Below are 16,565 nucleotides of genomic sequence, written 5' to 3'. Positions count from 1 at the left end.
AGTCACGTGATCGCATGCGCGTTCGTCCTTGAAGCGAATGGTCGGCAGGATTTAAATGAATTTGGCGCTGATCAAGCTGCGTTTGCGCGACGCTGTTAAGAGGCGAACACCTGCACGGAGAGTGGTTTCCCTTTTGATGTTTGCGCGAGCGGCATAAATTAGCATGAGGTTAGCATAACTCTGCACGTGTTTCGGAAAGCCCCCCGCGTGCTTCTTGGACGTGGTTTCGCTTCGCTCCTCGCAACGACGAGCGCTGCCGTCCCACGGCTGTCAGCAGCGCCGACAGCGCGCGTCCTGCGCGTTCTCTCTGTTCCCGCCTACGCGCAATCGTCGTGACGGCGGTCGCGTGTCTTCGTCCCCCTCTCGCTGTGTGCCGCCCTTGACCTTCGAGGTCGCGCACTGTTTCTTTCCTCCCGGGATGGCACATGACGCGTCGCTCCGCTCTGTCGGACGACGACGTCCGGACGAGCGCGCGCAATCTGTCTCTCCGCGCGATTTGCGCGCGGGCCGTTGTGCGCGCCGAGAGGGGACAGCCACCAGCAGCCGCCCTCGAACAACAAACGGAGGCTCGCCGCACTGCGCCCCGTCTCCGCGCCTCTGCCGCAGCGAAAGGTTGACGCTCCCCGTCGCGTATCGGCCTTCGCTCCGTGTGTGTGTGTGTGTGTGTGCATTCCGAAGCGACTGCATGGTGCACGAGGAGCGGGCAGCGCCCCGATGTGGGCGGTTCCCCGGGGTGGCTCGGACTGAGCTTGCGCCTCTTTGTTTTAACGTTCGAAGGGCGACAAGGAGAAGACCACCCGCATACGTCGGCGAAGCGCTGATGATTCGGTACCAAGGCTTGTGTTGTTCAGCTGGCAGAAACACTGTCGCCGCGGCGCTGAGGCTGCTAATCTCGCCGATGTACAGAGTCGATCACACTTTTCTATAGTCGGATACAACTTAAAAAGGCAGCGGTTTTTCCCCGTCAAAGGCACCCCTTCCAGCAAATGGTGTCAACCGATTTTCATGACCATGCTAGTGTCACAAAGCAGGCAGTGGTAGATAAAAGTGATAGTCCCCTCCCTCCATAGTTGGGGATAGGCCCCTCCTCTATTGTGGCACCGCTCCCTGCATTGTCACCCTTGCAGGGTCATGAGAATTGGCCGACGCCATTAGCTGGAAGGGGATCCTTTGACGGGGAAAAGCCGCTGCCTTCTTAAGTTGTATCGGACTATAGAGCGCTCGAGCGGTGTGCTGCAGTTAGATCTTATCGCAGCTGCTTTGCTGGGGGTAAGGCGCTGGTGCCTGTGTGGTGCCCGTGTCTACTAGGCTTCTCCCCAGCGCAAGTGTTATCAGTGAAAGTCAATGCCTTCTCTAGAATTTCGCATTGTTTCCACCGGACGGCACCGCTCGAGCGCTCTGGACAAGTGTGATCGACTCTGTACGATGCACGCGTTCAGTATGTTGCTATTGGCGCGTCGGTTTGCGCAAAGGTCGAGCTTCTTTTACACCTTGCGATGTGAATAAACAGGACACCGGCGCCTCGCCCTCGCTTACGTGGCGTGCCACAAAGCAGCTTAATGCAGCGGTGCCCAGCGCCATCCCAGTGTGCACGTATGCTCCTCGCAGAAAAAAGAGAAACAAATGCACCCGCATGCTTCTCGTCGTAAATTATTCATTCGGCCTTAACAGCCAATCCGCATCAACTTTCCCTGTTGTCGTTAACTTGGCCGCATCCTTGGAGAATAACCTCTTACCTTAGGGCATAGTTAGGAGCAGTGCTGGTTTCGTCTACCACAGCAGGTGTGCGAGACCCACGCCTGTCGCGCAGTACGTGGTCATCGCTAAGACTATTGAGAACCAGACCGCGTGCTCTCGCCTGAGGCCTGTGTGTGCGGGGACCACGTGGGCACCGAAGATGCTAGCACTGCACCCAGTTGTCCCGCAGTCCGTCGCGTCGTTGGTGGAGAAAGCGGCGTTCTTTGGAAGAACGCGTGCTCAGCGCCATGTTGCTGGGCATGACCTGCGGAAACGTCGTGAAGAGGCTATGCGTGTGCGCAGGACGTTACTGGAGAAATACCGGAAACGTTAGCTATTACGAGTCAACATTTCGTATTTTCCCGCCTTTAATGACGTCGCGCCGTTTCGACAAATCGCGGGTTTTGTGGCGTCGCTACTTCTTGGACGACACCGGGTTTTCGTGTAGATGATCCATGTAATGTTTTTGCATTAATAAGCAAATAAATACAGAAAAAGAGAGGGAGAAAAAGCAACATCATCTCTCCCCGTACTGCAGTGGTACTGCCACCGCCAAGCTTCGTTTTGCTAGCTGGACTCCAACACAGTTTCGTTAATGATAACGCGTGTCCAGTTCCGTCTGTCTTCTTCAACCCCCCCCCCCCCCCCCACATTTTCTTTTTTTGTTAGAACTTGCTGCGACCTAGGTGCCTGCTGTTTGTGTTTCGCATTGTCTGACAACAATGGTTTTTCGCCGCTCTGTGTATTCGCGTTGTTCTGCGTCCGATCGTTTTGTTGTCTGCTGTCTGCGGTTTCACTGTTGCTGAGGAAGGCTTTCTTTCAGTTCGCCTTGAGCTCGGCTACTACGAAAAAACGCCGAAGCGAACGAAATCGAAGTCTATTGGAACTGGCGTGTTGTGCTGTTGCTGTGGGCCGTCAGTAATACATAGTGGGGGAAAAATTGGATAAAGTGGGCGTTAAATGGTGTTGCAACACTCATTTACGCGTGTTTTCCTTCTTGAGATGACCCATCACGAAGCTCCGCTCTGGCACTCACACGCTCGCGTTTCGAAGGCATTTTTGACTGCGTCGAACGTGTTTCGCGGTGTTCCTTCGACCGGAACGACATTTCAACCGAATTCTATTGCAGAACCTCGTGCCATGATTGACATTAGGAGACATTTGAAGCTGTCCTGTAGTACGGGTGTAAGGGCGCATTCACACTGGCGGTCCGCCGACGTCGCGCAACCGATTTCGGTCTGTTCTCTGGAACACTAGGAAACCTGTCGCCCGACCTTCACGACTCGCCAGTGTGAACCCTCCTTAACTGAGCAAAACGGTCAGCGTCCTGCAGTAGTTTCTCATGACTGCTTGGTCGTGAGGTCCCCACTAATGACCGAAGGCCTACTGCAGTGGCACCCGCGGGGGTTAGGGGAGAGGAGAATATTGATAAGAGCAAAAGACAGCAGGATCGCTGTATGCGTGGCTTGAACTTCGCGACGTCGTCTTTTTTTCTCTTCCCTTCAGCGTCGTACCACTGCCAGTCTCAGCCGAGCCTGGTGATCAACCCCATCGGCGAGAACAAGACGGAGCCCGCGGGCACGGGCTTCGTGCTCTTCTGCACCAAGGGCGCCGGCGAGGCGGACTTCACCAACTTCAAGTGGACCGGCCCCGACGGACAGGAGATCACCAGGTGAGCAGGAGGGCCCGCTCTAGGGCGTCTTTCCGCTGGCGGTAGGCGCGTCGAGTAGTGAGAAAGGCTTTCAGGTGGCAGAGCTTTTCCTCCGCGGGTTTTCGTGTCGTTATGTCGGCTCATTGTAGGATCCTAGAGTGGTATGCCTGCAGGCTGAGCCTTAGTAGACAACCATCTGGCGCGTGCCGTTAGTCGAGCTCTGAATTGAGCCCGGAGGGAAGCAGGCGCCCAGAGTCGCACCGCGCATTGTTCTCACAGTGGCGGGTTCAGACAGATTGCATCAAATGTGCCCGTGTTTTACGACAGAACATAGGCCAGGGTCCGGAAACACGTGGCCCCACTGCCCTGAGTATGTCCAGCTTTCTTCGGGAACTGCACTGCCAGTAACGTCATCATCATCACCAGCCTAACGACGCCCACTGCGCAAAGACCTTTCCCTTGTGTCTCTCTCCTTTGCCAGCTGATCCCATCCGCCCGCCTAACTATAGTGAGGTGCGGCATCGCACCTCTCTATAACACCGTTTACATGACAGAGTGCGAGTGGAGTCGATTATCCAAGAGAGCAAAAAAAAAATTAAATAAAGGCACGATTTGTCCCCTGCTCTCTTCCTTAAAGGGCCACTGACCAGGGTCCGGACATTTTTGAAAAACAAGCCCACTGCATAGATGAGGCATCGAAGATAACCTCTGCAAAATACTAGAGCCATGCGCGCCCCGAAAAGCTGCGAAAATTCAAATCAAAGCCCGTTCGTTCTTTCCTTCCTTCAAAAACGGGCCCGGCCCACTACTCTGCACCCCGCTGACGTCAGGGGGGGCTACTTTCGCTAAAGGCACTCCATTGGTGCATCGTTCTGACTGACGGGAGAAGGTTGGGCGTAGCCTTGGCGTCGCGTCGTCTGCACAACGCTTTCCGCAGCGCCTTCTGTTCTGGCTCATGCCTACAAACCCGCATGAAGGAACAAAAAAAAAAAAAAACTGCGGAGGGAGCGTGCGGCGACAGCCTTGAACCCTAGCCATAAAAAGTAAAAAAACAGTAAAACTGAGGGAGTTGGCTCGCCCCCCCCCCCCCCCCCCCCCCCCCCCCCCCCCGCCGTGATCCCGTCACGAGACGCTCTGCGTGCGCGCTCCCTTCTCAGTTTCTTTTCTTCTATGCGAGGCCCCCAAAACAAGGTTTTAATTAGTAGTGCAGCAGAGCCTTTCCCTCGCTCGCCCACTTTACCGCTCCGCACACATACCGCTTATCTTTCGTGCATCTTGCGTACGCCTTGACTCCAATGAATGACATATGCTTTGGAGCGGAGAAAAGACACAAACACACAGAACACAAACACGCATGGAGAAAAGCAAACGGGCGGTTGCCGGGTCCGCGCTTCGCCGTGTGTTTCGAACACAACCGACTTCCGCCCCTCCGCTCGTCAAACGGTGGGGAGGCCTAAAAGAAAATGAAAAGGTGGCTCGTTAACTGGGAATGACAAACAGATGTATGAAAGGATGCGCTCGCTAACAAGTCTAGGTGGTCGAGCCGATCGCGCCTCTCGATCGTTCAGTGTGCGGAGAAAATGCAAAAACCAAGAAAAGAATTCTATTGAAGGCGGGGCCATGACGTCGCCCTGTGACGCACTCCACAGACACCACGCCTCCGGCTTACACCGGAGAAGGAAGGGGTGATTTTGCCTTGCCGAGCCTACTCGACGAGGAGCGGGAGAGAAAAATTTCGAGGAGGGAATGGAAGGAGAGGAGGCTCGCTCAAAGTGAGGTAGAGAGTGTCTGCTGGCCGCGGGTGGGCAGGGGGCCTTTAATGTGTTTAAACACTTTACTTCAAAAGCGGGACTCAGCCGGAGTTCTGGCACTGTTATGTTAAGGCTGCATATGTATTACTATATCCGCTGTTAGGCCCCGACCAGCTTCTCGCCGCATGTCTTCCTAGTAAAGCAGCGGCTGGACGCAATTCGTGTGCCGAAGCCTTCTGCATTATTTCTAGATGTGAGCTGCCGTTTAAAATTTGAAGCGGCAGAAAAAAAAAAAAACTTTACTCTCTCCTGGTTACTGGTCCTTGGGAGACGAAAAGATTGTTAGTGCTGCCCGCGCAGCGAAGTGAGTGAGGTGTCATCGGCGTACACGGTGATGCAGTCGTACCAGGATGTACCGAACTAGAAGGGGGTGCGAAATAGTTCGATACATCTAATTCTGTACACAAAAAGAATGGCGATAGACAGGCCTATCTGTAACCTAGAAGCGAGAATACAGTGCACCCACGCTTGTGACGCGATTCTTCAAGCGACGTGCTGCCCAGCGCCGCCGCGGCAGCGCAAGGCATGGCATCGGACGCTGCTTTGGAGGTATCCATTGCTTGTCATAGCATGTCTAATCTAGTCACCAGTACGCTGTAGTTAAAATAATCGCTAATTAAAATTGAAGCACGGTTGGTGGGTCGGTTTCCGCAAAGCCTTCGGTAACGAAGGACGCCACGTGAAGGTCTCCGCGAGGCTTTTTAGTAAGGTGGGTAGGCCCCACCGCATCACTGCAATGCTGCGTGTAAAATCGGTGCGAGGCCAAAGGCCATCCTCAAACGCTGTGGGAACGTCTTCACCCGAGTGTGACGGTGTGCTAATTAGGTAGCACTTCGCCCACATATCGCGGGTTCGGGCCGGAGCAAGCTGAGGGCACTGCCAGCGCTTGGTGCGCGCCTGCGCTCTCGCTCCGAAGGAAGGAAGGCGCAGTTATTTAAGAGCACGAGTGTTTATTACACAGAGAGCTGCATTACATAACACTGCACTAATCCCCAGACCTCGGTGCAACCCGTAGCCCCGCCGCAGCACCCGAAAGCGGGCCCGCGGAGCCGCGCGCGCAAGGCAAAAACTACATACACGCGGGACAGCACAGCTAAGGGCGATCGCATGCCGGGCGGCCAACCAAAGGGTTAAATCGCGCGCAGCGCAACACGAGGGAGGATGGGGTCTACGCGGAGCACATCTTGACGACGCAGGTCGCACATCGATGGCTCATCGCGCGTCGTCACCGGGAATGGCCCGGCGATGACGGAGAACCAGCCAAATCAGGCCCTCCCGAATCCGGAGCGCGTCGGCGCCGCACAGGCGGGCTACAGGACTCCAGAGGTTCGGGCCTGGACTCAAGCATACATACTAGATGCGCACGTTAAAGCACCCGCGTTCTTGGGCCCCCGGCAAAGGCCGGGGCACCCGGGAGCCCAACTCTACGCACCTTTCTGCTGCCCGAGTCTGTGGCGATCTCCCCGTTCATTTCCCGCTCGGGACCTCTCGCCGAAACAACGCCGCCCAACTGTCGCTCGGTGTGACCCAATGGGGAAGCGAGGTCGAAGCGGGAAGAACGGAAGAGAGGGTGATTTACTGCGGTTCTCGGAAGAGCTTCCCTTGCAAGGGAGGACAAGCAGCGCGGCTGCCCCCATTCCGCTCGCGGACACCCCACGGGGGGTCTCTCTAACGAACGAAACTGCAGAAGCGGGCGCACACTCGGGTAGCCCAAGAAGCTCAATCCCCACAACGCACACTGCGTTTACCTCCGCACTTGGTTTCACAGCGCTAGCGCCAGTAGCTGCGCGAGGCACGCAACCAACCATTCTACGTGCGCGGAAGTGCTCGGAGCGCCTCTCACAGAGGCGCGGACCACAGTTCGATATATCGAATGGTCGGAAAAAATTGCAGTTCGATCTACAGTACGACTTTCCTGTACTTTCACTCATGATTTTCAAGGGGATAATGTGTGTTCGATGTGGCGAATTATTTTATATGTCCGTGTTCGATATACCGGAGCTCAACTGTATTGTTAACCGTTGGGACCTCCTGTTCTGGGGATTTCTTCCGTTGTTTGGATATTCAGCGGTAATTCAGGAAGGAGTAGCGCTTTTCGGCCGTTCTTTAGTATAATGCAGTCGTTTAGTTTAATAACAATAACTGCAGGTGTTGAGGGAGAGAAACACGCAGTAACTGGTTGGGTTTGGTTTATTGGGATTTAACGTCCCAAAGCAACTCAGGCTTGAGAGACGCCGTAGTGAAGCAAATTTCGACCACCTGGGGTTCTTTAACGTGCACTGACATCGCACAGTACACGGGACTCTAGAATTTCACCTTCCTCGAAATTCAGCCGCCGCGGCCGGGATCGAGCCCGCGTCTTTCGGGCCAGCAGCCGAGCGTCGTAACCACTGAGCCACCGCGGCGGGGTACACGCAGTAACTGTCTCACATATAACGTTAACCACGCCGTGAGGGAAGGGATCGAGACGGGAGTGAAAGAAGAGAGAGTGAGGTGCCCGTATTTGAGCGCTCCGAAGTTCGAACCCGGCCCCGGCGGCCGCGTTTCGATGGAGGCTAAACGGAAAATGCGCCCGTGTGTTGTGCGATGTCAGTGCCCGTTAAAGATCCCCCATATAGTCGAAATTATACCGGAGCCCTCCACTCCGGATCCGTTTCTCTCTTTCGTTTATCACTCCCACCTTCCTCCCTTCCCTCACTGCGCGGTTGAGGTGTCCACCAAGAAGTGAGACAGTTACTGCGCCATTCCGACGTTTCTCTTTTATCACTCCCACCTTCCCTTCGTTTACTTCGAGGTTGAGGAGTACATCAAGTATTGAGACAGTTACTGCGCCGTTCTGACGCTTCTCTTTCGTTTATCACTCCCACCTTCTTCCCTTCCCTCACTGCGCGGTTGAGGTGTCCACCAAGAAGTGAGACAGTTACTGCGCCATTCCGACGTTTCTCTTTTATCACTCCCACCTTCCCTTCGTTTACTTCGAGGTTGAGGAGTACATCAAGTATTGAGACAGTTACTGCGCCGTTCTGACGCTTCTCTTTCGTTTATCACTCCCACCTTCTTCCCTTCCCTCACTGCGCGGTTGAGGTGTCCATCAAGAAGTGAGACAGTTACTGCGCCATTCCGACGTTTCTCTTTTATCACTCCCACCTTCCCTTCGTTCACTTCGAGGTTGAGGAGTACATCAAGTAGTGAGACAGTTACTGCGCCGTTCTGACGCTTCTCTCGTTTATCACTCCCACCTTCTTCCCTTCCCTCACTGCGCGGTTGAGGTGTCCATCAAAAAGTGAGACAGTTACTGCGCCATTTCCTTTCCTCAAAAATCGCGTCTTTTTTTTGTGCGCGACGTCTCGAACGACGGCAGCGGTCCTCCGGCTGCGGCGGCACTGGCAGTGGTTCCCGGTGTCTTTTGTTGTGTCGTACAGCGCCAGTGCCGTCGGCGACAGCGCCCCGCCAATTGACGTCGTGCGACGACGTCGGGTTGCAGCGCCGCGAACTTGCGAAAGTCGACTGCTCTGGCGCGTCAAGGCCGCATCTCTGCGTTATTACGTCGCCCCCGCCACCCCGGTTTGCCCATCGCCCCATTTTCTTTCTCTTGGGCAGTTGCGGCGTCGTTTTCCATCGTATCGGGAGCGCCGGGCGCCATCGCTCTGCATCCGGTCTGCCGACCGATTTCTCACCCCGGTGGTGGACCACGCGCAGGCGTGCGCTCGAAACCCATTGTATGTACGCTTGCCGACCGCAGTGGCTCACTTTTCTGCCTCTCGCCGGAAGCGAGACGGTGGCGGTGGATGCCACTGCCGGAAGTCTGACCCGTATTAAGTGCGAATTGTTGGGCGTCAGCTCCCCGGGGCCCCTTTGTGCGTGTGTGTGCGCGCTCAGCAGTGAGCGCCGCAGGTGGGCGGTTCGTGTCCCGGCGGGGTGCCCGTTTCTTCTCGGCGCATTATGCCATTAGAGCGCGGCGGCCGTGTTTGAGGGGCTTGAGAGCGTCCGACGCCTGCGAGCGCCCCTGCATTTTGGGGCTTCAGCGGCGGGGAACGTGGCTGTTCGCTGTGCTTTCCGCGCCGCTAACCCGACGGCAACGTGTTTACTTAATTTTTCATTTGTCGCGGCTTGGCTCAACATCCGGAGCGAAAGCGTAGCAAATCTTTTGAGCGAGAGCAGTAATTCACTCCCCCCATTCGCTTTCAGGAAAGGAGCCACGCCCGCGTGCACGCTGGCTTATGTTACGCCCGTGAGGAGTGTTCCTAGCAAAGAAATGGGTGCACGCGCATTGTGATGAATAAGCGCCGAGGTGTATTCCATTCGTGATCCCTATTTGTTGAGGGGGGGGAGAGGAGGAGCGTAATTTTCAATCGTCAATAACTACGTTGTTATTGACGCTAGCTCAGAAATTCTTGCGCTGGGGTGAGGAGTAATGGAATGCCTATCTCTCGTCTGCTTTACGTATTCTCAGTTAATTTACTGCATATTCCCTTTAAGACGGAGCTTAAGTGTTCCGTCTAGTTTCTTTCAAGCCCCCTTGCCCCGTAGCAGTTTGGAAACTTCTTCATCGTGGAAAGAATGCGACAGTTTGGGTTTTTAATATTCCCTGAAACTCCGTAAAAATTCCCGTTTCCCCAAATTTTACCCCTCAAATTCCCTGGAAAAAGGAGAGGGAGGTTCCCCGAATGGAGCGTAATTGACTGAGAAGATAACTGTCACGGTTTATCCGACGGAATAAGACAGAACTGGTTATCTTTTGAATCAGCCACTTCATGCCTCATGCTGTAGTCGCACCCCTGAAGCTCGCCTCGATCGTAGGCTTAAACCAGTTTTCGCCAGTAGCGACAATGGAATCGATCTCGACACATTAATCAACCACTTCTCTACCACCGGGTTCCGAAACTGGACACGCATTCGCATTGAAATTGAACTTTATTCCGTCGAGGCGGAAAGGGACTCGTACAAGAGTGAAAACATATCACTTGACGTGGTTCGAGCCCCCGTTTACAAGGCATACAGCTGTTGCACATTTACATATATAGCAGCATAATTAAGACAACATACACACATAGCAAATGAATCGAAGATTTTCCTGGCTGAAAAGAAAAACTAGTTTGTCGCGTTCTACGTCAGTCTTATTTTGCACAACAGTAAGATATCTTCATCATATCAAGAATAGCATAATACACTTGAAAGAAAAAAAGCATCATTACACAATTCATAGCGAGCATAACCATCACTCTTTTTGTGTAAAAGAATTCTTCAGAGTTTCGGTGCTAACACTTTAAATATTTATTTAGCCGCCGCGGTGGCTCAGTGCTCGGCTCGGCTGGGGACCCAAAAGATGCGGGTTCGATCCCGGCTGCGGCGGCAGAATTTCTCTGGAGAATTCTAGAGGCCCGTGTGCGATTACGCAATACGCGCGTATTGTGTGCGAGTGTTTGCGGCAGTCACGCTGTGGCGTGTATAGCACTCTTCCGCGATCAGCCTTGGTGCAAGGTAGAAAAACACTGGACCGCGTTAAGACCGGCCCCACGAAAGGCGCGTTGATTGCGCACCGGGACGCAGATTGGTGACCTCCTTTTCTGCGCGGAGCGCTTGCTTCCCTTTGATTGCCATGTTTCGCCAGCCTTTACGGCTGCAGCAACCTCGGCCCCCGACGAGCGCCACCGGACGTGCATCTTGGCAGCTGACGATGAGATTGTAACCTGCGCCAAGGTCCACCATGGGGCGCCGTTCGACGACGTTCCGGGTACTCTGCCGAGCTGTGAAATCTTTCTTTTCCGGTAGCGAGTGAAAACGGTCGGCGAAAAGGCAAGACACGCACGCACACACAAACACGCACACACACACGCGCGCACACGCACACAAACACACGCACACGCGCGCGCACGCACACAAACACACGCACACGCGCGCGCACGCACACAAACACACGCACACAAACACACGCACACAAACACGCACACACGCGCGCGCGCACACACGCACACGCGCACAAACACACACACACACACACACACACACACCTACACGCGCGCGCGCACACACCTTCCGTATACTGTGCGATGTCAGCGGAGCCCTTCACTACGGCGTCCCTCATAGCCAGTCGTCGCTTCGGGACGTTAAACCCCCATAAACCACAAACACCTTCGTTGTGTGCAAGGTTCTTTGCCCTGAGAAGTGCAGCGTCCGTGTAGGTTGAACGTCCAGTGCGGGCAGGACTTGGTACTTTTGAGCAGCAGTGGTGAACTTTGAACATGAGCGGTAACCTTTGCCGTGGTAGGAGAGGATGCCAGTATGTAAGGGGAGCGCAACTGGGCGCGGCCGAGGCTTCGGCACAGTGGATGGCGGGTTCCTTTGCGCTGCAGTTAACGTAACCGACCTGACTACGGTACTGACGATGGGCACGACTCCGTGGCTTTTCAGATTGTTTAATCAAGAGAGAGGGGGGGGGGGGGGGGGGCTGCGCAGGTAGGAGAGCGACGCAGGGTGCGCCGCATAACTTTCCTGTGCCGTCCCGTTTTTCGCACCATATTGCGAAGAACGAAACCCGAGGGAACCCAGGTTCTTCGCACCATAGTGCGAAGAACCTGGGTTCCCTCGGGATCGCGATCAGTGTGCTACTCTATCTGGGCAGCCCCACTTTCTCGACTAAGCAGTCTTTGCGAAGCCACGGAGCCGTGCCCATCGTGGAACATTAGCAGCGGCCGTTTGACGCTCGGCAGCCTGTAGTGTGGGCCACCGTTATCATCCCGCCCGTCTGCTTTTACTGTACTATAAGCACTGCTTGGTGGCTGTGCATGGCCTGTGAGTAGGAATCGCGCATATGGTGTGCGCGCGAAAAAGTATTACTATAATTTCGCTTTTAAGCATCGAATTCATGCCTACATTCAGTCGTGGTGAGGTCATAGAGCCCAGTGTTCTCTCGTATCCCCAGAGCGTCTTCGACAGTCTCCTTTCGAAGCGGATATATCAGTGCCGCCGATGCGTTGCGCGTGGATCCATCTCGCAGTCTGGCGCCTTTTGATTACACTTGCATAAAGAGGATCATTCGTACTTTCATACAGAATAGTGCTGTTTTAGAGCGCAGCTCTTTGGCGTCCGTTCGTGGGTTTCGCGTCGTCGTCGGCGTCGGCGTCGGCCTCGTAACCAGCTCCGCCCCCAATGTCATGCTTTTCAATTGGTCGAAATGCTCGTGACGTCACAGTGCGGGAATTTCAAATGGGGCCAATTGTACTTTGGCTAGTAACCATGCAACCAATCAAAGGGATCGTATAGTGATGCTGCAACTAAGTTGGACTGAGTTTAGTTAATTGCTTAATTAATCAATTAGCCTAATTAATATAGAGGAGAATGAAGAGGTCACAAGAAAAGAAAAGAAAGACGCGCGCCGCAGCGACAACAGCGTCCGCGGAAGGAGACGCTGCTGAAAAAAAAAACAGATAAGTACGAAGCCGCGTTCCCACCACCACCACGCACTTCCCCACTCAGTAAGACGTTGCTCGTTTCATATACGTTGTGTCTAACATCCTAGACAGTTCCAACAATTGACAGGTTAATGACAGAACACGATGGATAGAAATGCAAAAATGTAAATATGAAATAGCCTAATTAACCTTTCTAGTTAGACCGCATAAATCTATAAAACCGAGAACGAAATTGGTCGAGTTGGGGAATCGAACCAGGGTCTCCGGAGTGCGATACGAGCACGCTAGCCACTCCGTAATGCCAGCTGAATGGTTTGGAATGAACAAAGGCGCGTCTAGCTAATACGGCGTCTTCGTTCACTCCCATCTTCCCCCTTCCCCTTACGGCGAGGTGCAGGTGTCCACCCAGATATGTGAGACAGATACATTTCCTTTCCTCAAAAAATAAATTTACCGTCCAGCAAGGCGTACAGCCGAATTGGCGATGGCGTTCTGTGGACTCCCTGGCAGCGTTGCAAGACGCTGTCGCGTTCCACTCTTACAGGCGAAGCTTAACATGTTAACCACACATCAGTAACACACGCAGACAGCCAATGGACGCGTCATTCGCTGGCAGCACTTCATTCATCATTCACAACCACATTCTTAACGTACGCTCCCTTGCCGCACATGCCAAGGACGTACACCACGATCACATTCTGCGCCATTCCTCTGTACTTTGCTTTGCTGAAACCTGGATGGATCCCGAAGAGCCTCTCGAAATCATAGATTTCCTATACTGCTGTGGTGCTCGCAGAGACCACAACAGAGCGGCGGGAGTCGCTATCTACTTGCGCACAGGTCTCTCTGCAATACCAGTCGAAATGTTTGGCACGTCACATGAACTTGGCGAACTGTGCGCCGCAAAGTTGCCCAACGGCTTGCTGGTAGTAGCTGCCTACTTCGCCCCTACCGCACTCACGAAAGACGTCGTGCACTTCCTGCAACTCGCCTTAACCGTCCTTCGATCCACACCGATGTTAGTAGTGGGGGACTTTAATGTTGACATAAAGACAAACAGCAATTTCCTAACACTTATGCGGGAGAACATCCCGTTCCTCTCGCTCGTAACGCGTCCCACGGCTGTGACAACCTCGCGAGGCACTTGTATAGATCTCGTCTTTGAGAATCAAGCATTGGTGTACCAAGTCGAACATATATCAGTCTATTTCTCCGACCACAAAGCTTCATTCATGACTGTCAAGAACTGTTAGTGGAATCTTTGTTAAAGGAATACGTGTGAAAAATAAAAAAAAAACTCTGTGATAGCGCATACATGTGTTGCTCGATTTCTTTGCCTCAATCTATCGAAATGGTGAAACACCTTTTTGCTGCGCTCAAATTTCGCATTAGGAAGTAACGTAATCGTCGGTAATTTTTTTTTTCCCCGTACCTTTCGGTAGGCGCCTTCCGTTCCGGCGCGCACACCTCGCACATTGCACAAACAAATGCACAGAAGCAGCGAAGGCTGGGCGTAGCTTCGCGCTGCTTGTGCGCTCCCTCGGCCTTGGCTATCGGTTAAATGCTTCCGCTGTGGCGATGGCTGTGCAGCCGCATCTGCGCGGTAATTACGAACCTGTGGCGGCTTCGTGGGAACGCGTCGTCGGGCCTTCTCCCTGGCGTTCTTCCTCGCTGCGGCGCGTAGTTGGCGTATTAGCTGCTACACTCTTTCTCGCGAAAACGAAGCGGCCGCGACGGCGTCGTTTCAACACACCGGCCCAGCGCGCGGTAGGTGCCGGTCTGGGCGAAAGACTTTTGCGCCCAGCGCTGCATCAACTTGATCGCACGGCTCGCAGTTAGGCAACGACACCTAGCGACGAGTGGGAATTTTATGAGAACGTATGAGAGCTAAATTAAAAGCGGTCGTCATCCCCATCGGGTCTGTGGCGCAAAGACGTGTCAGCCGTTTTCGGTGACACATCGACCGAATCATCAAACAAGCTTTACTTCAGGAGATGACCGTATAATATACTGTATTGTCGTACGTCTCGTCAGGAAATGAACAAGAAATAAGAAACTGTGTTTTACAGTGAATTAGGGCTGCGTTTTTGAAAGCGCGAGACAACTGCTCAAATCCACTTGAAGTTTTTATCGTCTTTTTAAGCGGTAATTAACAGCACATATGCATCACTAGTCATTTCTTCTGTGTGGATGCGTGCCTTGTAGCAAAGCGCTGCGCCTTGTGCTCTTTGCCGCCACCGCAGCTCCAGTCCGGCCGTAGTTGGGCGACTCGGGCTATGAGGGACGCCGTAGGCTCTTGCGCCTCTTAGGTTTAGGTGAGGTTTTGCGGGCTCTCTACTCGTCTGCCACAACTGGATTCCAGCGAATTAAAAATACCTGCGTATTGAGACCCGCTATGACCAGATTTGCACGCTTCAGAAGTGCGAAATAGTGTTTTTAAGGCGTTTTGTTTCTCCGCGTAGTCGCGAATTTCACATAACATTGCGTGGTTGCTGCGGTACGTCATGGAAAAAAAAGTGTTACGTCCATAAAATTTTTATGTTAGTCCTTTGTTGACGCCTTGATTGCGCTTAATTTTGTTCATAGCCATTAAACGCTGCATACTTTCGTTATAACGAAACTCTTCTGATGTAAACGGTGATTTGCACGAAGTCTCATCGTTCCGAGCAGCGAACAGCCGGCCGTATCATTTTGGACGAAGTCTTCTCATGAACAAATAGCCGGATCGCTATGCCAGGGTGCGTTACTTGTTCTCCGGTCGAGGGCCGCGCTGCGAAGCGCGCGGCTCGTGGGCGTGTCCGTGTGTGTGTGTACTCTGCGCGGCGCGGACGTGGGTTCCGAAGGTCGAAGCGGCGTAACCACCGCGCTGTTGCCGCGTGTCGGCCTTGGTTTGCGATACGGGCTCTTCGTTTTCTGCCTCTCGAGGCGCGCTTGGCACGTGTCGGCGAACCGACGAGGGTTAACGCTTTCCGTGAGGGTCGCTGTGAGCAGTTGGCTACGAGGAAGGAAGGTTCTACCGCGCTGCATGTGCGCCCGGTGCCTGCTGAGCATGGAGGACGCGGGATCGAATCCCGACCGCATGTCGACGGACGTGGAGCGCAAAGGACGCCCGCGCGCTGTGCGATGTCAGCGCTCGTTGAAGGGGCCGAAATTAATCCGGAGCTCTACTCTGCGGGGCCTCCTCTCTCTCATTCACGCCTTCTCCCAAGGCGCGGTTCGGGTGTTCGCCGATAGTGAGAGGATTACCGTTTCTCCATAGGACACCTGCCATTCGCGTTATAGCACCCACCGTGCGCTTTTCTCCACATAGCCGCAGGCTCGCTGTCTGGCACGAACATAGGAGGTGCGCCAAGTGCATGAGGGATGTTGCGGTGCGCCCGGGGGGCCCAGCGCGTATAGACCTCCTCCATGTTTGCAAACAAGCGAGGTGGCGCTGCAGTCGCTAGCAGGCTCGCGGTAGGCAAGATGCCAGGGAGTGGCGTCGAGTTGAGGTGGCGCGGCGCCGGTTTTCAAGGCTTGTAGGCGCGTTTTGAGTTTCTGAGAATCATAGCAATGGTTGATGCTTTCAACTTAGTATTCCTCGAAGTACACAGACTCGCATTGGCCATGTACGGCGTATTTCGCCACAGTGTATTGTACCTAGGCATTGAATAAAATGATAAGTTTTTGACACTCTGCACTAGCCAGAATGATTTTACCTCAGGATAGTAGTGAGGTAAGCACTGGCGTTTTTTCGGCAGAGCCGACGTGCGCTCACCATCTGTTGACACACGTGTCGCGCACTACGAAAAGTGGGGACAGCGTCGATCGTGTCCCGATCTCATATGTCTCGCGTAACCGCTGTTTTTAGCCGTCAGATCAGGCACCAGCCAGGCCGACTTCTCCGCTTCATTTAGTGAAAAGTTTGAATTCCTGAAATTATCTTCTTTCCTAGCCCTGGGTCTTTGGTTCTGT

At 53.8% G+C, this 16,565-nt stretch overlaps 1 protein-coding gene across 4 annotated transcripts in view; it reads left to right on the top strand.

Moving 5' to 3' along the window:
* The window catches only part of Fas2 (neural cell adhesion molecule fasciclin 2), a 131,696-nt gene that overhangs the window by 41,846 nt on the left and 73,285 nt on the right, over nucleotides 1-16,565 (top strand). For all 4 annotated transcript variants that reach the window (XM_089547705.1, XM_089547702.1, XM_089547704.1 and 1 more), the window contains exon 2: nucleotides 3,244-3,409. In XM_089547705.1, the coding sequence (XP_089403831.1) occupies nucleotides 3,244-3,409 (166 nt within the window). The remainder of the gene's footprint in view (nucleotides 1-3,243; nucleotides 3,410-16,565) is intronic.

The sequence above is a fragment of the Amblyomma mixtum genome, chromosome 6, assembly GCF_055824585.1.
Source record: "Amblyomma mixtum isolate Tamu chromosome 6, ASM5582458v1, whole genome shotgun sequence".
NCBI lineage: Eukaryota > Metazoa > Arthropoda > Arachnida > Ixodida > Ixodidae > Amblyomma > Amblyomma mixtum.
The sequence above is the reverse complement of the archived record's forward strand: the minus strand, read 5'-3'. Positions and strand labels throughout refer to the sequence as shown.